This window comes from Archocentrus centrarchus, chromosome 14 (assembly GCF_007364275.1).
Source record: "Archocentrus centrarchus isolate MPI-CPG fArcCen1 chromosome 14, fArcCen1, whole genome shotgun sequence".
In the NCBI taxonomy this organism is placed as follows: Eukaryota; Metazoa; Chordata; class Actinopteri; order Cichliformes; family Cichlidae; genus Archocentrus; species Archocentrus centrarchus.
The window spans coordinates 29,455,144-29,478,609 of NC_044359.1; the positions used below are offsets into that span (position 1 = coordinate 29,455,144).

A 23,466-nucleotide genomic window follows, 5' to 3' on the forward strand; every position below is an offset into this window, starting at 1 on the left:
GTCTTTTTAAAGGGGGGGGGGGGGGGGGGGGGGGTGTTAATGTGAGAATTATCGCCACATTTTTCTCTTTTTTTGCCCTCCTTAGCATCGTGGTTTCTATACCGGATGCCATATACAGTCTTATATCATGTCTCTCTCTTCGGCAGGAAATGAGACTTCTGCTTTATGGGGTCCTTTATGGGGCGTCTTTAATACGATTATGTGACCTGACAGTCTGAGGTCTACCACTGACAGTGATCCATGTGGAGGGGAGCTTGTGATTGTCAGTGCAATGCTTTCTTTCTGCTGTGCCTTGCCCAAGTGATCGCCATGCGGTAGGCTGCGCCGCAGAATCGCCACTGGCAAATTAACCATCCTTGCGACTTCAGAGCAGACAAAGGACGACAAACACGAGCCAGTCCACGAACATGTGTCTGTGTCTGTGACCACGTTTCCCCCCATCTGTGTCTTATGTCGTTTAGGGAGAGGCTGTTTGCGTAGATTCATTCATTAACATTGCCCCTCGCTTCGTGCGCAAAAGTGAATCCAAGAGAATCCGGTAAATAAAATGTTTTAACCAAATCTTCGGGTTATATACCTAGTAAGTCTGCGATTAATAATTTGCGCATGCTGCACAGCAAATTTTAATTATGAGATGAAAGTCTGGTGACACTGGGTACATAACCCAAATATTAATATGGTCGTTTTGTGTGGTCGCCATTCTTTTTTTTTCTTTTTTTCTGGAGGTGCTTTAATGTGTGGTTAGCTCACAGACCTTACACCGACATCGGAACTGGGGGATGAGAGAAGAGAAATGGGTGGAGGGGGAAGAGGGGAGCTGCGCCACAGCGGAGAGGAGCGCTGGAATCTGAGTGCGCGCTAGGGTGGGATAGTGTCCTTCCAAGGTCAAGTCAGTTACACTGAATTTTACAAGTTCCGGTTATCCATTCAAAATAAACCTGATAGTTTCTTTCTTTCTTTCTTTCTTTCTTTCTTTCTTTCTTTCTTTCTTTCTTTCTTTCTTTCTTTCTTTCTTAAATAAAGCACATACTGTATATGCAAGAGGATCCATGGTAATAATTAAACTAAATTAAATATGTATATATGTATACCATATTACCTTTTAAATTAATATAGTTCAGTCATCACACTTTATGTAAGTGTTTAGTCAATACTGAACGAATCTCTCAAAAACAATGATTAATAAGTGACATGTTGACACAAATATGTTGCGATTATGAACAAATTATTATTACTAATGGTCCGAAATTTTACAAAATTGTTTTGTGAGTAAGGAATTAAGGAAACCTTGACAAGCCATGACCTTCCGCCTTTCATTTCAGCACATAACACAGCCCCCTACACTAGATGGGGTATGTGAACATGTTTCTCCTCTTCTCCCCTCTTCAAGCACAGGTAAACTTAGGCGAGGTTTAGCGCGCTTGTAATCTTATTTTGAAAGGGCCAGCCTTCTTTTCCGATTTTATAAGTTCAAAATTTGCCTGTCTTCACTATCTAACAGCTCCAGCGGCAGGGAAACACACCCGTCAGCAGCGCGCACTGGAGACAAAAAAGCGCATCACGGACAAAGGAAATATGGATGCGCTGGAGAGGATTCACCTCAGCCGGGTAACACAATGGATGAGCCGCTTCTGTTTCATTTACCGGGAGACCAATTAGTCCACCTTAATGAGGTGCTGGGATGCGAGATACTGCAAGCTAAAAAGGCGGAAGGCTTCGTTTAATCCGTCTGCGGATCCTATGAGCTTGCAATGGCTGTGGCTGGGGTGTGCAACTGGATAGGGAATAATGTGCCTTTTTATTTTGTGATATTTTCCTTATTTTGTGGCCTTTCGTTTGGACAGTTGCGATATTCGATTACAGAAGAACTAGAAAATGGGGCTCTGGTCGGTGATCTGGCGCATGACTTGGGGCTGGATATTCGAAAGCTCACCACCCGAAAAATCAAGGTAACCTCCAACAGCGGTAAACGCTATGTGATTGTCAACCCCAAAAATGGGAAATTGCTTGTAAATGAAAGGATTGACAGGGAGGAACTTTGCGATTTATCCAGCACCTGCCTCATTAATCTAGAGGTACTGATTGAAAACCCTACTGAAGTGCATCACGTCGAGGTGGAGATTGTGGATGCCAATGACAATGCGCCGCAGTTCCCCAGAGACGAGTATCAATTGGAAATCACAGAATCTGCTTTACCGGGGTCTCGTTATCCAATTGAAAACGCTCAAGATCCAGATATTGGGTCAAATTCTGTTCGGATGTATCAGATTAGCACAAATGACCATTTCGCGCTGGTGTCCAACAAACCCTCCCTGAATACAAAGCACATCGAGCTTGTGCTCAAAAAGCCCCTTGATCGCGAACAGACGCCTTACCATCAATTAATTCTAAGTGCTGTGGATGGTGGGACACCGGAGAAAACAGGAACGGCCAAAATCAATGTCCGGGTCCTGGACTCTAATGACAACGGTCCCTTGTTTGACAGCTCAGTGTACAAGGTGAAACTGTTAGAAAACTCGCCCAAAGACACCCTGGTGATCAAACTGAATGCAACTGACCTGGATGAGGGCACAAATGGGGAGGTGTATTACTCCTTCAGCAGCTACACTCCAGAGAGAGTGAGGCAGATGTTCAGCATGGACACTAACACAGGAGAAATAAGAGTGAGAAACAATGTTGACTATGAAGAGACTAACTCCTATGAGATGTACATTCAGGCAATGGACAAGGGCCCTGGTGCTGTGGCAGCACACTGTAAGGTAGTGGTAGAGGTTGTGGATGTAAATGACAACGTCCCTCAGATAGTGTTGTCGTCTCTGTCAAGCCCTGTGAGGGAGGATGCCCGTGCAGACACAGTCGTGGCCCTTATTAGTGTGACTGATCGAGACTCTGGCGCTAACAAGCAGGGGAACTTAGAGATCCCAGCAGGCCTTCCATTCAAGATCAAGTCATTCAGAAACTACTACACTCTGGTTACCTCAGCCTTCCTGGACCGTGAGACCACTGATGCCTACAATGTCACTCTGAGTGCCACAGATGGAGGGAATCCTCCCCTATCCTCCCAGAAGACTATACAGGTGGATGTGGCAGATGTTAATGACAACCCACCACGATTTGAACAGACCTCATATACAGTCTATGTGGCTGAGAACAATGCCCCTGGGGCCTCTTTGTGTACTGTGAAAGCTCAGGATGCCGACATCAAAGAGAACGCACGTATCACCTACACAGTGCTCAATGACAACAACCATGGCATTCCTGTCACCTCATATGTGTCTGTGAAGGCCGATACAGGGGAGGCTTATGCCCTGCGAGCCTTTGACTATGAGTCACTGAGAGAGTTTCACTTCCAGGTCAAAGCCCAAGATGGGGGCATTCCTCCTCTCAGCCGTGTCGCCACAGTCTACATCTATATAATGGATCAGAATGACCATGCACCACTGATAGTCAACCCCCCTGGCAATGGCACGCGCTCCTTGGAGACAGTACAAAAGAATGCTGAACCTGGTGTCATGGTGACCAAAGTGGTGGCATATGATGCAGATGCTGGTCCAAACGCTTGGTTGGTGTATGTGCTGGAGACAGCCACTGACCTGGACTTGTTCAAAGTACACGAACACACTGGAGAGATCCGGACCACTCGGAGGATCTTGGAGGACAACTCCACCTCCTTTGCTCTAACTGTTGTAGTAAAGGACCACGGCCAGCCTCCTCTTTCTTCAACTGCTACTATCAACGTGGCTGTCATGGAGGTGCCCCCAAAAGTGGTGTCTGATCCCAAGAGGATGGTTCGACCTCAAGGTTCACTGCTTTTCTCCAACGTGACCCTCTATTTGATCGTGGCTTTGAGTGCCACAACCTTTGTATTCCTGGTCACTGTGGTTGTACTGGCTATCGTGCGCTGTCACGCCTACTGCACCCAGCCTGGATCCTGCTCCCCATGCTGTGTGTCACAGAAACCCCCTCCAGATGGTGGGAACAGCAGTGTGAGTGCTGGTGGAGGTGGCAGCGGTGGAGCTGCAGGCCAACCTAATAACAATGTGGTGCTGAGGAGAGACCTTAAAGTGGAGCCTCACTACATCGAAGTGCGTGGGAACGGTTCCCTAACGAAGACCTACTGCTACAAGACCTGCCTGACAGCCACATCTGGCAGTGACACTTTCATGTTCTACAACACAGGACGGCCCATCAGTGGCACCTGGGGCAGCGGTGCTGACCGCTTTTTCACCAGTGGAAGCGGATTTGTACGCAGACTGAGCATGCCTGATGCCTCCCTCCAAATCTGCCCAGAGGTGTGTCATGAATTTTTTATTTTTACCTTTTTTGTCCTCATAACCGGAAGGTCATGAACCATCACGTTTACATATAAATGGCTTAAATTTCATCAAGGTGTAAACAACATTAGACACTTTTAAATATACCAAACCTGACTTTTTGTTATGATTATTGTCATAGTGTACAGTGTGATCATACTTTTTTCTCAGTGTCACTTCATTGCTGCAGGGAGATGACATTTTGCATGTCAGGTTTGATCCTCCTCTGCAATGAATCGAATCCCTGCAATCTTCATTCTCTTTGTTCAGTCCCCACTTGCACTGCAAACTCACTCAGTCTAGCTCAGCTAAGCACTCACACTGAATTAGCATCAGTTCTGATACTTTTCATGGGTCCTGTGCTATTTCTGATGATTCAGAGATTTGTGTTTCACTTTGAGGCTGTCATCACATCTACACCAGGAACAGGTCATGTATCATTCCTACTACTTGTTCACTCTCTTTGCATGTATCTTTGATTTGTCTGTGTTTGTGTGTGTGTGTGTGACTGAGTAAAGCAGTTACATAGGAGCAGTTGGGGTTATGCGACCAGAAAACCACCAGAAAACAAGTTGCTCTTGCATATGGTTAGCTTAAAGGGTTTTCTTATGGTTGCATTACAATTATGACTTCCGCGTGTTAGAAAAGCAGAATCGCTTAGGAGTTTGCATGAGTGCATTATCTTAATTAGCAGGTGCCAGTCACTGTAAATTAGTTATTAAAAAAAATCTCTGACCAAGACAAGTGTAGCGATGTAAATTAAATTAATCTCCACACTCTGTTCGTCAGCCTTGCAAATTAAATTTACTCAGAGGCTGGGTCTACCAGCAACAAATACTCCCCCCTGGTATGAACTAAGGAACATAATGTGCCTTCTTTATCTGGGACACTTGCTGCTGCCTGAGCAGGTTTGGTTCTTAAACACAGTTGTTTTTTTAATTTTTTTTATGCAGTATTGTTGAGGTCCATGGCTGCAATGCACAGCGTGCATATTTTACAATTAGCTGCAATTCAGTGTTCAGAATCATTTTAGGCTGTGCATGTGCACAGAACCTACTCATGAAGAAAATATTTACGAAAGAGTCCGGCATAATAACTGGCTGGACTCTTAGCACATTAAAACAATGACTTCTTTCTCTGTGGAATATGAATTGCATAGAGGAAATTGAGCAAAGTTCTTTGGACAAAGAAATAATTGTCAGCAAAATCTGGGATCACCAAAGGCAAATGAGTGGGAGTCCTTAAAGGCTTGATGTGGTGAACAGCCCCAGCAACAGAACTGAACCCTTGCACCAATTCTTTTAAAATCTCTGTGCTCTAAAGACTCATGTGGAATATTGTTCATCAGGCTTTTTTTGTGCAAGTATAGTATGTACTACTGAAAATGTGTCCATACAGTTATCTCACATTAGTGATAGTGAAATGTTTTAGATGAGATATACAGAAAAGAAACATGATAAAATACATTTATAAATGCTATATATTGAATTGTAATAGCCATATCTTAATACAACAAGGGCCAAATGCAGGCTAGAGATATTGGATGCGGTTGCCCTGGTGATGATCTCTCTTTTTTATTGGTGTTTAAAGGCAGTAATTTACCAGAGGGCTGCTGGGAATTTGAAGCACTCAGCTAGGTTCATTGGGAGCAGACAGATTTACTCCACTGACACACAGCCACATACACATCAGTCTGTACTGTCATCATAGTACTCTCACAAAGGGCATAACTTTCCCAGCTCACACATTTACAGAGCAGGGGATTGAGAGACTGTCCAAAAACTGTCAATATGGCTTGCAGTCATTGCCCTTTTTAAAATCCTTATATGTGTGTGTGTGTGCGTGCGTGCGTGTGTGTGGGTGTGCATGTGTGTGTTTTTGCTTCCAATGGGTGACACAACTGCAGTGTTCCTATCACGTCCAGAGCTGGGATGTGTATCATGATTAATTGATGAGGCCATGGCTCTGCACAGTATGAGATCAAACTAAACTTACTCTCTTCAACCTCCCTCTCCCTCTCTCTCTCTTTCTGTCTCTCCTTCATCTTCTTCTTCTCTCTCTCTCTACCTCTCTCCCTCTTGCTCGCTCAGCCAAAAGCTCCGAATGCTGACTGGAGATATTCTGCATCTTTGAGGGCAGGGGTGCAGAGGTAAGCATTTTCCATCTTAAACTCTTTTACAAGTTTGGATCATCTAGGAAAAAGGTTCCACCTTTCCACCCTTCTCATCCTGCCGACATCTAGTCTGCACCATTATAGAGACCCGTCATTTTGTTCTTGCAGCTGTAATGTAGAGCATGTCTAAGCAGTTTATTTATTCACCTATTACAATTAATTTTCTCCCTATAATTATATGGAAAATTATTCACAAAGCCACTGCAACATAATGCTGTAGCTTTTCAGAAATGACTGCGAGTGGCCCCTGAGCATTTGTTTGAACCTTTAACCTCAGCCTCTCCCTTTGGGAAAAGGCCTTTGCAGTTCGGTCATTGGATTCATAGCCCCGTTCCTCTGCAGTGAAATACTATATAGGTCATCTGCATTCTGAGCATCACTCCCTCACTTAGAGTTCTTAAGCAGGAAGCATGAAGGACAAACAGGGAGATGATGACCTTTCTCAGATTATCAGATGCACACATGCATCAGTGTCTGCACGTACAGCTGCACCCCATGCAGGTGCTTGTACTGCATGTTTCTGTGTATTACAGTATATATATATATATATATATATATATATATATATATATATATATATATATATATATATATATATATATATATATATATATATATATATATATATATATATATATATATATATATATTTATCCAGAGATGAGGATTTTTGACGTGTATAAATTTTTCCAATTGTGGCCTCATAAGGTCTTATTCCTGGACCAACTCCACATGTAGAATCACCTCCAAAGGCATACACTAAATTACGATTTAATAGCTACTTCTAAATTGTTTCTAAATCTACACACTTCATAGTACTCCAGCTATGAGTATCATCTCCTAAAACAACAATTTCTAAGCTATGTGCTGGAAGTGTCTCCTAGATATTGTCTCAACAATAGATTTCTGTGTTTTCAGTGTGCTTGCATGAATATTTGAGTATTCCCACCTACATCTGTCTAATTAATGAAGCACATAACAAGCAATGCCATTAGCTGCAAATCAGAGAATTCTGAAATGAAAAGGATCATAGAAAAAACAGCACCGTGAAGTAGAAAAAATACCACCCAAAACAAGAGCGTTCTGATGATTAAGTCACAAAATCAGATTTTTTTTTTTCCTCCCTAATTTGATCTAAAGACAGCTGGGACATCAGGAATTAATGAGATTTCTGTTCACATTTCTGTGTATTTTACTGAATTTTCCAGATTTCATGCTAACAAGTGCTTGGAGCTCAGTTGTGCAAGTCATCTGCTTAGTCTAAGTTTGATTTAATTGGATATTAGCGTTAATTTGTATGGATCATGTGCACTCTGTCATCAAGTCACTGTTACATGACATGGATTCACATAAATCATCACTGCAATTTGCCGCTGCCACCTCTAAAAATGACAGTGCCTGTAACACACACGGACACAGAGATGGCTCGCATCAACACTTAGCCTCTACACAGGCATGCTGTAATGTATCACACTGTACAGCATGGAACACCAAGATCACTGACCCATATTCTGGGTGAAGTCAGTAGTAATACACCAGTCATTTCTGTGTCATATTCTTATACATTAAAATAGCATTAAAATGAAAAGCTGCTCAGAATGTACCCGGCCATTTGTTTATTCATTAGAAAATCAACATATGTGTTGCAGTTTGAGATAGGATTAATGTGCTGCATTGCAGAGGTTTTCTTATACAGTGAGCTCTGTATTTGTAAAAAGTGGATGAGGGGAAAAGGGTGGCTATGGCAGTTCTTTATAAACCCATACACTCTAATTTCAACTTATTTAAACAAATAGTTTGACATTTAGAATGAAAACCAGGGTTTGCTCACTCACTGGTGTTGTTCTGTCCAGAAAAAAAATTGGACAGATTGTCTAAAATAAGTCTTCCTTCACAGAAATGAGTTAAAATGATATTTTTAAACTTTTGCACCTAATTCTACCAGTCTTACAGAGCCAGGAGGGGTATTTTCTCTCTGACAGCCGAGTTTCCCCTTCTCTTGCGGGGAGCTACAGATGTAAGGGGCTGCTAGTGCGCTGGCCAGGGCTAGCTTTCCTGCTATCAGAAGCAGAACTTCTAGTAACAATTTTTACTGCTGTCGATTCAGGTGTGCTGATTTTGAAAACGCAGATGTTTTTGGCCTGATTTTCAGACATCTGGGTAGCAAAGATTAATAATAAGTAATGATTAAATGGAGAGTGGTGTATATTTTTCATTAAAAATGAAAAAAAGCTCCATATGGTGTCATATCTAGCATTTTTATATATTTATATATGTCATAATGGCATTAAATATGCTATGGATCCAGTGCAAATATGTGAGTATCTGTCATTTAGATTTTTTTTAAGGCACACATAAGAAACGTGGGTTTTATGTATCATTTTACTGTGATATCAAAGACATTTAGATATATGCAGTGACTGTTCAAAACACTGAGCGTGGAGCACAACAGACAGTTCATTGTGTTTACAAATGTGTTCAGAATTTACCACAGTTCAAACAATCCATCCAGCTGGGATGTTCTTTCCTCCATGATACTAGACTGTGAGCAACTATAATCAAAACCATTCGTCATGGATAACAGCAACAGCACAGAAACAGATGCTCATTGTGTATCTTTAGGACTTAAATGAAAATCTTCTTGTCTTGTTTTAATCCTTACAACATTTAAAACCATTTCAAAATCTACAGAGCAACGTCTGAGTGCAGAAACCCATCAAAATGACTGAAATGGAGGAATTGAAACATGAGCGTATTTCTGTTCTGTGAAATGTCACTAGTTCTATCAGGTCTGCGCTTTCTTCATAGTTATCTCAGAAACAGGGCAGGACCAGTTTAAATGCAGCCAAGTCAAAAATGCAGTCAAAGAAAGCAAATGTCCCTTTCAAATATTTGAATCTTTGTAAATTCCTCTCTGACTTTGCTAAATGTGATTGCCTTTCAGTTCCGTCCACATGGAGGAGTCCTCGGTGATGCAGGGAGCCCAGGGGATGCTGGTTCAGAACTGGCCCACTGTATCAAGTGCTGCAGGTGAGTAGAAATGTATTTAAAAAAAAACTGGTTTTGTTACTTTGCTCAGTGTAGTTCAAAATATGAGATTGAATATAATTTGGGACTCATTATCTAGTTCCATTTATTTGTAATGAGGTACTAAAGGGATCCATCTTTCCACGAAGTTTCATAACCTTTAGCCATGTAATCTAACAGACAGAACTAATAAATAGACAGAAAAACAAAGGCAGAGGAAAACTTTATGTCGTGTGCATTAAAGTAATAATTTTACACAATTAATGTTCTACTCTGGGGCTTTAAATACAAATTGGGTCAAAATCATTTTAGGCACAAAATTAAATAAAATTTTTTATGCTTCTTTTTTTGCTCCAATTTTAATAGACTTAGTTCGCATTTGAATTGTTATGTTACACGTTATACACTCACACTCGTTGATATGCTAAATATGATGCTGTAGCCATAAGAAATTTAGCTTAGCTTAGCTTAGCTTACCATAAAAGGCAATGGGACCAATCATTAGATTAGAAAAAAGAACACCTCTAAACCTCACTAATTAATAGAAGTGAGACACTTATTTTTTTTTCTTGATCTATATAACCAAAACCTTCTTAATGTCACCTGTTTTTACAAACCGGATTCCAAAAAAGTTGGGACACTAAACAAATTGTGAATAAAAACTGAATGCAATGATGTGGAAGTGCCAACATCTAATATTTTATTCAGAATAGAACACAAATCACAGATCAAAAGTTTAAACTGAGAGAATGTATCATTGGGAAAATTATGTTGTTTCAAAATTACATGGCGTCAACAAATCCCAAAAAAGTTGGGACAAGTAGCAATAAGTGGCTGGAAAAAGGAAATTGGGCATATAATGAACAGCTGGAAGACCAATGAACACTAATTAGGTCAATTGACAACATGATTGGGTATAAAAAGAGCTTCTCAGAGTGTCAGTGTCTCTCTGAAGCCAAGATGGTAAGAGGATCACCAATTCCACCATTGTTGCGCAGAAAGATAGTGCAGCAATACCAAAATGGTGTTACCCAGTGTAAAATAGCAAAGACTTTCAAGTTATCATCATCAACCCTGCATAACATCATCAAAAGATTCAGAGAATCTGGAACAATCGCTGTGCGTAAGGGTCAAGGCCGTAAAACTCTACTGGATGCTCGTGATCTCCGGGCCCTTAAACGTCACTGCACCTCAAAAAGGAATGCCACTGTCAAGGAAATAACAGAATCGGCTCAGGAATACTTCCAGAAAGCGTTGTCAGTGAACACAATCCACCGTGCCATCCGCCGTTGCCAGCTGAAACTCTACAGTGCAAAGAGGAAGCCATTTCTAAGCAAGCTCCACAAGCTCAGACGTTTGCACTGGGCCAGGGGTCTTTTAAAATGGAGTGTGGCAAAATGGAAGACTGTTCTGTGGTCAGATGAGTCACGATTTGAAGTTCTTTATGGAACACTGGGACGCCATGTCATTCGGACCAGAGAGGACAAGGATAACCCAAGTTGTTATCAACGCTCCGTTCAAAAGCCTGCATCACTGATGGTATGGGGGTTGAGTACTTGTGGCATGGGCAGCTTGCATGTCTGGAAACGCACCATTAATGCAGAGAACTATGTTCAGGTTCTAGAACAACATATGCTCCCATCTAGACGTCATCTCTTTCAGGGAAGACCTTGCATTTTTCAACAAGATAATGCCAGACCACATTCTGCAGCAATCACAACATCATGGCTATGTAGGAGAAGGATCCGGGTACTGAAATGGCCAGCCTGCAGTCCAGATCTTTCACCTATAGCGAACATTTGGCGCATCATAAAGAGGAAGGTGCGGCAAAGAAGGCCCAAGACGATTGAACAGTTAGAGGCCTGTATTAGACATGAATGGGAGAGCATTCCTATTTCTAAACTTGAGAAACTGGTCTCCTCTGTCCCCAGATGTCTGTTGAGTGTTGTAAGAAGAAGGGGGGATGCCACACAGTGGTAAAAATGGCCTTGTCCCAACTTTTTTGGGATTTGTTGACGCCATGTAATTTTGAAACAACATATTTTTCCCTTAAAATGATACATTGTCTCAGTTTAAACTTTTGATCTGTGATTTGTGTTCTATTCTGAATAAAATATTAGATGTTGGCACCTCCACATCATTGCATTCAGTTTTTATTCACAATTTGTTTAGTGTCCGGTTTGTACATTTTGCTTTTTACTCTCATTTACGTTGTTTTCCAGTCTTTGTGCTTTGTGCCTGTCTGTTGGCTGTAGCTTTTTATTTATCATATATATTTAGCATGCAGGTGTAACTGTCATCCGTCTCTTCATCCAACTCTCAGCAAACAAACAAATGAGCACATACAGAGTTCCATAGAGCAACATACATAGTGAGACAGTCAGCTAGGTATTCTACAACAGTCGTCAAATGTCACCATAGCTGCAGGCAAATTCTACCTGACATTCTACGCTTCATTCATCTTTGGCTTTACTTTAGTATCTTGATGATCAAACCAAATTTTTCTTTCAATACTTGATCTTGAATTCCAGTGTGGTGTTCGTACTGACTTTAGCTGATCCTTGGACAATTATACAGAGCATTTTTACATGAAAGCAGCAAGCAACATGAAGAGCTAGAAGCTGCAAAAGGCAGCTGTTTCTTATAAGAACGAGTCAACGAGTGGGTGGCAGTCTTGAAAAAATTGTAGCAACACAACATAAGCGTAAAGAAAGCTGGACTCAAAGATGACCTGTGCTACACAGAATCAGTGGCTTAGAGCTAATGCTTGAAAGTTTGTAGTGTAGAACTTCACAAGGGCACAGAGATGGGAAGACTTTTGTAAGACTTCAAAACTGTGTTTTAGCATTGTGAACCGCTGCCTCCTCCTTCCACCCCCGCTTCCATTCATTGATTTTCTGTCTGACTTCAGGAATTAGAACATACGTAAAGACTTGAGGGTGAAGGGTAGCACAGTCAATCACTTGGCAAACCAGTGACAGAATATGTTTCTGCTGTCTCTCAGTAAACATGTATATATAAAGGTTTTTTTTTTTTACTCTCTGTGAAAAAGGAAGCTGGGAAATTGTTTGAAATACCAGCTGCATCAGTTCCCAGTGTGCAGCAGAAAAATGTGCATTTTTACTTAGAGCAGATAGAAACCTGATTCTCTGGTTATGTAAAGACTCAATATTGACTTTAAGCAGAGTGCTCAACATACTGCAGTCCTTCCAGTTGCTGCTGATGCATTAGAAAATACATTTTTAGGAGTGGCTCAGTGCTATAGCATAGACAGGTTTATTCTCTCTATTACACATCAGTCTTTGCTGTGACTTTATTGCACCAAATTGTTATCATGATGAAGTTGTCCAACGTGCTGTGATGCATCTAAATGTGACACCCTCAAAGCTGCATCCATGTAAGTGACCCATGGCGCAGAGGAGACATTTGTCTAATGCCAGAGGGGGAGATATGCTATTATCAGAATAAGAAAGTGCTATGAAAAAAGAGAACTCCAGCAACATTAAAAGCAATTGTGGACAGAGGGAGAGCAGGAGAGATGTACGGGGGGATAGAGGAAAAAAGTGAGGTGTGGGGGGATGGAGAAACCGAGAGAGAAAGGTTAAGAGGATTGGCAGGTTCCTGCAGTAGTGGTGTTGCTAGGGAACACCATGTGACCTGTTGCCTGGCAACACTGTCTAACTGAGAGATTGCTGCAGCAGCCGCACCCTCCATCAGCAGGGAGTGGGCGAAGGCAGTTTCCATGGCAACCGGTCATATCTCTGAATGGAATATTTAGAGACAAAAAAAGAGAGAGGAGTAAAAAAGGAAAGGGACTTGGCAAAAGCTGGTATTAAGAAAAAAAGATGTTGTTTTAGTGGATATAAGGTAGAGAAGCCAGGTTCATTCATCCCATGCAGAATACATGTGGCATGAATACATGTGGCATGAATACATGTGGCATGAATACATGTGGCAGAATACATGTGGCAGAATACATGTGGCATGAATACATGTGGCATGAATACATGTGGCATGAATACATGTGGCATGGGTTTATACAAGCACTATGACTGTCGCAGTTGTGAACGTGCTACAAACCACCAGAGGGATTCATTTTGGATGGAACCATGTCTTGGAGTAGCCTATTTTAAATGTAGGTTACATGAAATGAGGCTTCAGACACCCTTATATTTTCACATCAGGTGCCACGGCGTCCTCCTCACAGGGAGCTATGCTTCCCTGCTCACCAGCAGTTACAGCACAATTCATTTTCTGTGAAATATAGGCTGTTAAAATGAAGCGGTGGCTGAGGCATAGTAGATAAACAGCAGCACGAAGGAAGCAAATCTTTTACTAATCTGTGCAATTAACAGCTTGTATACACCTAGGCAGGAAATATCGAAATGAATACTTGGGTTGGTATTTTAATTAGCAGTATCAGGGTCCTGGATTTGTTCCAGCAGTACACGAAGCCCTAGAATGTCCTTAGAAGTGGACATCGACAATACATGGACATACGAACTTTTCGATCCCTGCTAGGTGTATCAACTATACTGCTGTTGCTTTACCCATACAGCATATATTTGTTATTCTGTCTACTGTCTAAACAGGTAACATTAACGTGTTCAAAAAATCAAAATTAAAATTGTAGGAAATCTAAAGATTGTCTTAGCATTTATTTGCCACAGAGTATAGAGCCAGATGTTTCCACAAACCTAAGTAGCACCCTCTCGGGGGTGAAAAATGAAGCCAGCATGGAAGTGTCAAAAAAAAAAAAAAAAATGCAGCTCTTCAAATGGCCATTTGAGACTCACTCCAAAGGTGAGTCAGTCCCTCTAGGCTCCCATGGTAAATTGCCAGACAGCAGAAGTAAATGTTTTTACAGCCTCTGTGGAGACCAAAAACATTTTGGCCTTTATGTGAACTCCAGATGCAGTTTTAATATATTGAGGTCACCTGTTTAAATTGTTTTAAAGGTTTAACACTATGCATTATTAGGGGCATGGCCTCTTTGACTGATAGGCGGATCTTCAGCTCTGTCTCAGCTAATTTGAGTTACTGAACTGGAAGTCTCTCTGGTACCTCTCTGGAGTATTTTTAGTGCAGTTATATAATATAAATAATGTGGCTTGCTGTGAGGTACAAACCTTCCAAGAGGTTTGTGCTTGATATCTTTACACCCATTCATCCAAATATAGTCTCTTCTGGTTAAAAAAACAAACTGAGAGAGGCAGCCATCAAGCCTTCAGGACAGGATTTCACAAACCATGTAGCATTGCATGGTTTTTTCTGTCTTTTATATACAGTCTATAGGTGAACGTGGCACCTGAAGTTTATTTAAATGAACCTGGCATACCATGAAGATGAATCCCTTACTTGACCTTTCAGCACCAAAATATAAACTTAAACAAGACAAAATATTTAATAAACTAACAAACACAGTAATCATTAAATTACACTGACTATATTATACATAATACATAATGAGGTTGAAATTTTAATGACTTTTAGTTGCCTGTTCTCAACTACTATGTCACCACATGTAACATGACACTACAATTCTATGGTGAAAAGCAGGATTAATTAATCCTGGATTAATTTAAATACTATGGTTTCACAGTACATACATTAATCTGTGAAAATGACCCTTTGTGAAAATTATCAGCCCAAGATGGCTTAAAGAACTCCCAAAATTTAAGCATCAGATCACCATTCCTGTACGGAGCAGCGCAGTGCATGGCATTAATGCCTCAGCAGGATCATTTAAATATTTGAGCCCAGATGAAATACACGCTGACAGATAGTACCATCAAATAATCCTAATCCTAGAAAGACTAACATTGCAGTTTATTAGTAGTAAGTCCTATAATGTCAATATAAGATAATAACATCTAACACTGACTAATTATTAAACAAGCTGGTCATTTAAGCAAAGATAAAAAAAGTACATGAAAATTGTGTAAAGTTAGGCAAATTTTAAGAAATGGGTAAACCAGATTACTACCAGAGAACTCTGCATTCCTTCAGGAGCTATATCCAGGTGTTGAGGTGGACCAGAATGATCCAGAACAGCGTTCTGGTGTTAATGACTTATTAAATCTAAGCGGTTAATGCATATTACTATTGAATGAGCTCATTTTCTTGTGCTGCAGCCTAGCGTTGCTTCCAGTGGCAGCCTGGAGATACTTGCTCAGTGGTATGAAAATAATGACATCCCACGAGGTGCTAAAACCTTCAACACATCCCTTTTTTCCTTGTCATCCCTCTAATGCATTCATGGCGCAGATGTAAAGTTGTGGTAGCGGTGCTTAACTAGCTACTGAAGAGGAGTGAGCATAAACGGAGCCAAATTTCAAATGCATCTTTTCAAACAGCTCAACAAATATCGCCAAACACACAAACTGTTGCTGCACAGTTTGTCAGTAAATGCGTCTGTGAGCTAAATGTTCAGTTGTTGTATTTCCCAGGGAGAGAAAAACCCCATTAATGTATGACACTATTAGAGCCGGAGGAAGATGTTAGAAAGAGAGGAAAGGAGAGAAAAGATGAGAGTTCATTTTCAAAGGTAAGTGTTGCTTAGCAAGTGAAATTTTAGAGGCTGGAAATTTTAATCTCACGTGTAATGTCCTCATTCATTTTACAGTTTTAAAATCAGATACTGGACCTATACAGGATGTTTTGCTGAATTACGTTTTTGTGAAACATCTTGCAAAACAAACTGAAGTATACAAATTTTGTGGTATTCGCCACACCCGGAAGTTTAGTGTTGGTTAAACTGGTTAGTTTGCAGTATTGTGATGAAGTTTAAGGTGATGCACTATGTTGGACTGGTTACATCTAGGGTACCGTTACTAGGTTACCTCAAGGGTATCACATGGGAATTTATATTTAAGGTGATGATGCTGATTAGATTCACTCACTGAATTCTACTGATTATATTTGTTTTATAGTGTCTGGGGTTGGAAATCAGCCCTGTAGGTCATAGTTGTCTAACTCCACACAGAGCAGTTAATACTGGAGTATCAGCACAGCTCAGGTGATCACAGTCTGTACACAAAGAAAACTCTACTCAAGCTTGCAAAAATAACTATTACCTGACTTATTTCTAAGTAATTTTTTCCCCGTGAAATCTTAGGGTTCCACCACTTTTATCCCTTTCTATAACTCATGTTTTCTGTTTTGTTCTGGGGGTTTTTTTCATCTCCTTGTCTTTCACGTGCTAATTATTACATGTGCATAAAATGATCACTTCTGCAAACAGAAACTAATTAGAACTAAATATTTATCTGTCTGTTCTTTCTTGTAATCCAGTCACAATAGGATACTGTTTGTGGAATCTGTCTACATACAACCACATCTGACTGTTCCTTCTATATTAAAACAATGATCCTTTCTGGCATTGTGTTTTCTTTATTTAATAATTAATTTGCAGTGAGTCAGGGCTCTATGATAAATCATATATGAAGCGTACCAACACACTTCATGCGGTCACTGGGGTTAAACAGGGCAATAATGCAGAGCAACTGACTAACCGGTTCAGTAGAGTCCATTACATCTGTTGTTATTATAGTCTGTACATGTAATTTATTCTCATACTTGATGGACTCATTGTGAGGACACCGAGGGACACTGTGTGTACGGAAAGCACAAATTTTCAAAATAGTGTACTTCCCAGTGGAGCAGTAGTTAAAATCATTTCAGCACTCCAGCAATGTCATAAATAGCCTACAAAGAAAAATCAAACAGAATCTTTTTGTAGGGGCCTGTGTTTGATCTAAATAAAATCCAGACTGAAAGTAGGTCAGCGCAGAGGGAGCTGGTGTGGGCCTGAGAGCACCGTGTCTGCAAAACCCGCCCACCCCCATCTTTCTTACTGCCTCCCTCTCACTCATGCTCTCTCTCTCTCTCTCCCTCATCGAACATCCTCATTCTTTTTCATCATGAAATATGTGACCCTTTGACCTCAATAGATATGTCCTTTTCTCACTTTTCAAAATAATTATTCTATATATAAATCCCTTCTTCATTTTTTTTTTTTTAGTTTTCAATCTGGGTTCCTTTATCTTTCACATCCGTGCACTGAATGTTGAATCCTTGTCTCTGGCCTCTTATGAGAGTAGGATTATGCTGCAGCCATCATCCAAATACAAATCGCGCTGCCAAGTTAAACATCCCTGTGGTTTAAAGGTTAGCTCCCGCCTGTGTTCCCTTCTGTGAACTCGGTTGATTTGCCCTCCTTAAAGTATATACTCTTTATGGCGCTTGTGCTGCTGTCAGGCCATCGACTACATAGTAAAACTTAAAGCTTAACAGTTCGGCTGATAGCTGAAAGTGGTTTGATGTGATGTCGAGCCGGCCAGAATGGACTGTGCTGCTTCTACCACAAGCAATCAAAATGTTATCAGTGTATGTTAATACCACACTGAAATTGATATTCAAAGATTTATGTGTAAATTTATCATTTATGTGTAAATGTTCCCACCACACACACCTCATTGTTAAAGGTTTGATGGAAAAACTGATACTAAAATCAGTCAGTCAAGTTATATATATTTACCACATCTTTTCATAATATCTGCTTTCACCTGAGATTTATGCTCCTTATTATATCATATTTAGCTTTTTGATTTATTGAGCTCTTCACTGTTTTGTTTTTTCTGAGCTTCCCCATCAGTGCTTTTTTTTTTTTTTTTTTTACCTTTTTGAGCTTTTTTGTTCTGTGATATTGTATTTATGTTATTAAGCTGTGTTTTTCATGTTTTGGCTGCTTTAATAGTAATTGCCCAACATATAATTAAAGTACTTCTTATGCTTGTTGTTATTCTTAGTCTTACATCAGGTGGTAGGTACAGTAAGTGTCTGTCCACTTAGCTTAGCTTGGAAGCTTTGGAAACAAAGGGAAACCTTTAGCCTGGCTCTGTTTAAAGGTATTGAAATCTGCTAACCAGCAACTACAAGGCTCAGCTGTTTTCCATGGTGTAAAAAAGTGACATTATTTTCCTTTTATTTAAATCTGAATTTACTTTACTGAATCTCCTCCTTATCTCTCAGAAAGAATGCTGAGAGATAAACTTGTTTCCCCAAATTTTGAACTGTTCCTTTAACAAAGAAATCAAATGTAATGATTTCTCTCATTTCTTTCTCTCTTTTCTTCTTTTTTTTTTCTTTTAATTTTTTTTTATTCATTCTTGTGTAGATGGAGAAGGAGGTGGAGAGCTATCACCCCCAGTGGGTGCTGGAGTTAATAGCAACAGCTGGCACTTCAGATACGGCGCTGGACAAGGCTATGGCCTTCCTCAGCCCCTGAAACCAGGAGAGATTCCTCCTGAAGCCTTCATCATTCCCGGATCTCCAGCCATCATCTCGATCCGCCATGACCCAGGTCCCGTGGATGACAAGGGTGAATTCATAAGCTTTGGCAAGAAAGACGAGGCCAAGAAGAAGAAAAAGAAGAAGAAGGATAAGAAGGACAAAAAGGATAAAGGAAAAGATGAAGATGAATAGAGAAGAAAGGGTGACTTGAAAGCAGAGCTATTAACAAACTACCCAATTTCAGAGCCAGAAAAATAAGCCAAATGCATATTGTAGAACCAAGGGAGCGTCCTTGCACCATATTTGCATAGACATTATACAGTGGCCACAACCTCATTAGACCAGGCTTGGCTCCAAACATCATGCGAACTTGCTAAATAAATGCTCTTTATCTAAAGAGTGGACCAAATTACAAGAGAAAAGAATTTATTGGCTTAGATTAGCCTTTGTGATTTGCTGCCCAACCCCCAACTTTCCCGACCCCTCTCCCCACCCCCAGTTTGTATAATAACAACAAAAATAGCACCTGGAAAGGTGCGCTATTTGTATCTGACCATTGTCAGCTGAGGCTGCCTGTGATGACATCTCTGACCCCTGTCCTTTTTGACTAGTCCAATGGTAAGTGAAAAGAAATAAAGTGAAAGTAACGTAAATAAAAAGAAACAGGGGCTATTGTCTTCAGTGTTATGGAGGCCTTGTAGAAAATCTAAATGTGGTCTTTTGTAAAAAATAAAATAAAATAAGCAAAGACAAAAACTAAAAACAACATACAGTGTGCGTAGCATAAGATTTGCACCTCTGAGAGAACGAGGTGTCTGAAAGAAGCTGGGCCACACTCAAATAAAGAGCTCTGTTTCATAGCACATTGCAGAGGCTGAGGACCTGGACTGAGTTGCACCAACTATGCGCAAGTTTGTTCCCAGGTTAGGTTATAAGGTGGTGGCCTCATAACTACTAGTTCCTTTGCAATTAGTACGTTAAAAGCAGTGGTATCATAGATATTAAGACGTGAGTTCTAAGGTGATATCTCTCTATATTATTAAAAGTTAGAATGAGTAACTAAGTAATAGCAATATCTAGGATGGGTTTGAGACTAGATTGGCATAAAACAAATGACTGATTCTCATTTGACTTTTAAAGGAAAATGCTAGTATTTGAATGTTTTAGTCCACTCTCTACCGATCATTTTTCAATGCTGATCATTTTCTGAAGCACATCGTTGTGTTTTGGGAATTTCTCTGGTTTTCCCCCACCATGCAGGACGCTGCTGCTTCTTTAATGGACTATAGCACAAAAATCCATAAGCTGGGGCTCAAAACTGTTTCACACCGCTCGTCAAAGCAAGCGCAGCATCTGAGTTTGGTTTTGTTCTAAGCTACATTTTCATCACATCGTAGCGTAGCTAACGCACGGACACGATTAACCGGATTAGGTGCAATCCTCAAGGCAAGCCTCAGCATATTACTTTTCACATTCCATGGAATCTAACAGTAACCACTTTCTGCCTGAGGAAACGGAAAGACACACTAAATAGTTGAAAAGAGCCCCCAGTGTTGTGTAATGTGTAGAAAATGGACAGAAACATTCAAAAATCAAGGCTGCGGCCCTTCAGGTTGCAAAACAGGAGGGAACCGCTAAAGAAAAAAAAAAAAATGATGTGTGCAGAAAAATAGCTGCTTTACTGTTAGTGAGTGCATTTGTGTGACTTGTATCATTTGCACCTGCTTTATTGCTTGCTTAATATTTTTAGCATTTATTTAAGGTTGCGTTCTGACAGATTTCTGTGGTGGTACCGCTTGTAATTTAGCAATGCCTCAAATGGGATTCGTGGCTACTTTGGATATAACTAGGGAACCTACGTGCAGCTGATGCAACCGGCCCCTGACGTGGCTTCTTTTCGTGGGATATGACACAGGTTAATGGTGTCTCAATCCTACTGAGTATCAGCACACCCAGTCTGAAAACACACAAACACTGACTCTCTCTGCCTCTTACAAACAAGCCGACAAACACACACATGCACACACACATGAACATATATATTCAAAATATACATAAAGAATACACAGCCCTTTGTGGAAACTCCAACTCCAAAAACTGAAGGCCAATGCCACCCTTAATACGGGAGTGTATTATATGGCTAGGATGCAGGAACGCTGCTTGTCGCTTCATTTCTGTTCATGCTCGAGCCCTCTTCTTCTGTCTTTGAATGTTAAGTAGTTGTTCTTCAAGCCCTGCACCACTGCCTCAACTGCTTCAGCGCTTGTGGGATTTGCTTGCCCGCTGCCTGTTTCCTCTCTCTACTCCTGTTTCCCTCAAATCAACATGGTTGGACATATTTAAAGTCTCTCTCCTTCAATGAACTGTGCAACAGTAGCATTTGTGTATTTGCATATTTACACAGATAATACACACATATAGACATATAGACACACAACACTTTCTCATATACGTTTTTTGATTAGGCGCAACCTCAGCTTGAACTTGAGCTGAGCTTAGGCGCTTCTGCCAGAATGTCTCCTCTGATTGCTCATTGTCGGCAGCTCTGTCATCTCTCGCATGACTTGTATGCACTGAATTGTGAAGATGGCTGAGAGCTTAGCAGAAACTGAGATTATGCTGTACTAGATATGAGGCGAGATGGAGTCAGAAAATAATAGTCATTGTAGTCCATTGTGTAGGTACAGTGTAGGAGACAAAGAAAATAATGGGCAAGCCATTTCTCTTTTGCAGGAGCTCGTGTATTTGCAGTTATCCCTGTGTGCAGGATAATTGTGTAGCACTGTTCAGTTGCAGTAGAAAGAGGCTGGTGGCTGAATTCAAAGAGGGAGAAACCAAATTATGAGTAACAAAATTCTGACCTTAAAAGTTTCCTTAGTCGCTTTGCTGCTGCTCATAAACACAGGAAACAAGGCTGCGGCGACATTTGGCCCTGATAATGTGAAACCCAGATCTAGGATGGTGAGTAACGAGTATGGCAGAAATGGGAACAGCATCAACAGGATTGAAAGTGTCATAAAATCTCACCTCAGTGTTCCTTTTTTTTTTTAGACCATTGTATTACCAGTCACTGTAGGGGTATGCAGGTGCTGCTCAGTCCTTCCCATGCACACTAATCCTTCCCCACCTGCCCTGTTCTTCAGGTGTACTTCTGTGCTGTCAGATCACCAAGTGGCTGTTTGCATGTTATAAGCAAAGGAAACAGATACTATATAGATACTATATATACATAGATATGTTTTTCCACTGGGAAATGTGTATTGGAATATATATATATATATATATATATATATATATATATATATATATATATATATATATATATATATATATATATATATATATATATATACCTCTGATACACATTCTCAAAGACAATACACACACTGAAAGACTCACACGTCTCCATACACACTCGTACATACAGCAGATATAGATATGACATTGCAGACAGTAATTTGTGGAAAAACCTAAAAGAATCACATTTTTTTATCATGTTAAAAAATAAATTTAATCTTCTAGATATACATAATGCTATTGTGTTATGCTATGAAATGCCTTTTTTTTTTTTTCTGTTTTTACCCATAAATTTTTCATGGATAAGAAAATCAGTCCTTAAACTAACTTGTGTTAAACTTTGAAATGATGATCAAACAAACACTATTGTGAAATTACATCATTTACTCACCCTCCATACCTTTTCCCTTACCCAGTGTCATAAAAAAAAGGCAAAAAAATAAGAAAAAAAAATACATAAAATGCAAAAAAAAAAAAGACATAAAAAAATAAAGTTGATGTATTCTCTGCTTGTGTATAGTGAATGTTCCTCAGTCGCCGGGTGTGGCAGTGAGTGGCACATACCAGTTGACTGTGACAGTGCAGATCTGTTAATAACTTTTTTGTACACCTGCTCATCATTGTAAAGGTGATCATAGTGATTCTTATGATTTAATCAATCTGGTAATGTGTTTTGTTAATAAGTCACAAATAAAGTTTTTTTTCTTAAATATTTCAAACAGTGTTATGAATTCAATCCGACTAACAGCTTGTTTTCACTTCCAGCCGACCGTTTGTGCAAGAAGATTTACTCACAGTGCAGTGCGGTGTTTTTTGTTTTGTTTTTTTATCCTTCACTTTCGCAACAGTGGAATTTGGAAATGTGGAAGTACGTGAAATGATCTGGGAAGCAAACCAGCAGGGATTTGTCCGATCAGTCATAAATGTGTTCTTGTAAAATGAGACATTTAGTCCTTCCCGCCTTCCTAGCCCCTGAAGTTCAACTCAGCCAGGTCATAAACATCCTCAGTGTTTGACAGAAGCAAACTGCTGTCCAAACAAGACAAAGTCAGTGTTTACAAATATTTATTAGAAACAGATGGTTTCTGACAAAATACAAGCATTAGTATTATTTGCTTTTGAAAACCTTTTTTCTGTGTACGGTGTCAGCAATTTAAAGTTGCCAGGGCTGCAAGCAAAAAAATGGCCAACATGGGACTTACACATCCTTTCCTTTTGAACAAAGAGTTGCCTTCCTTTATTGTAGGAAAGAGCCTTTTGATATTCGTAACACGGGCTCCATCTGTCTGGAGAAGTAATTAATGCACACCTCCCTTCCTTCTCTCTCTTGCTGCAGCTGGCCCATACTGTTCATATTTAATA

The 23,466-nt window shown here is 40.2% G+C and overlaps 1 protein-coding gene across 2 annotated transcripts; it reads left to right on the top strand.

Annotated features, from left to right (window-relative positions):
• Positions 1-1,501: 1,501 nt before the first annotated feature.
• Positions 1,502-22,547, top strand: LOC115791664 (protocadherin alpha-C2-like). Of its 2 annotated transcripts, XM_030745836.1 has the most exons (5): positions 1,502-3,407; positions 4,080-4,292; positions 6,404-6,462; positions 9,431-9,516; positions 18,692-22,547. In XM_030745836.1, exons 1-5 carry the CDS (start codon positions 1,752-1,754, stop codon positions 18,997-18,999), a joined length of 2,322 nt encoding a protein of 773 aa, XP_030601696.1. In that variant the 5' UTR covers positions 1,502-1,751; the 3' UTR covers positions 19,000-22,547. The 2 variants fall into 2 exon arrangements, with proteins under 2 accessions (XP_030601696.1, XP_030601695.1); XM_030745835.1 differs by having other exon boundaries at positions 1,502-4,292; positions 18,692-20,460.
• The last annotated feature ends 919 nt before the right edge of the window (positions 22,548-23,466 follow it).

Bases quoted from the DNA above. Each gene is read 5' to 3' on its own strand.
- LOC115791664 (XM_030745835.1), top strand. From the start codon at position 1,752: ATGGCTGTGGCTGGGGTGTGCAACTGGATAGGGAATAATGTGCCTTTT. The intron at 6,463-9,430 runs GTAAGCATTTTC...ATTGCCTTTCAG, and splicing joins TTGAGGGCAGGGGTGCAGAG to TTCCGTCCACATGGAGGAGT. The intron at 9,517-18,691 runs GTGAGTAGAAAT...ATTCTTGTGTAG, and splicing joins CACTGTATCAAGTGCTGCAG to ATGGAGAAGGAGGTGGAGAG.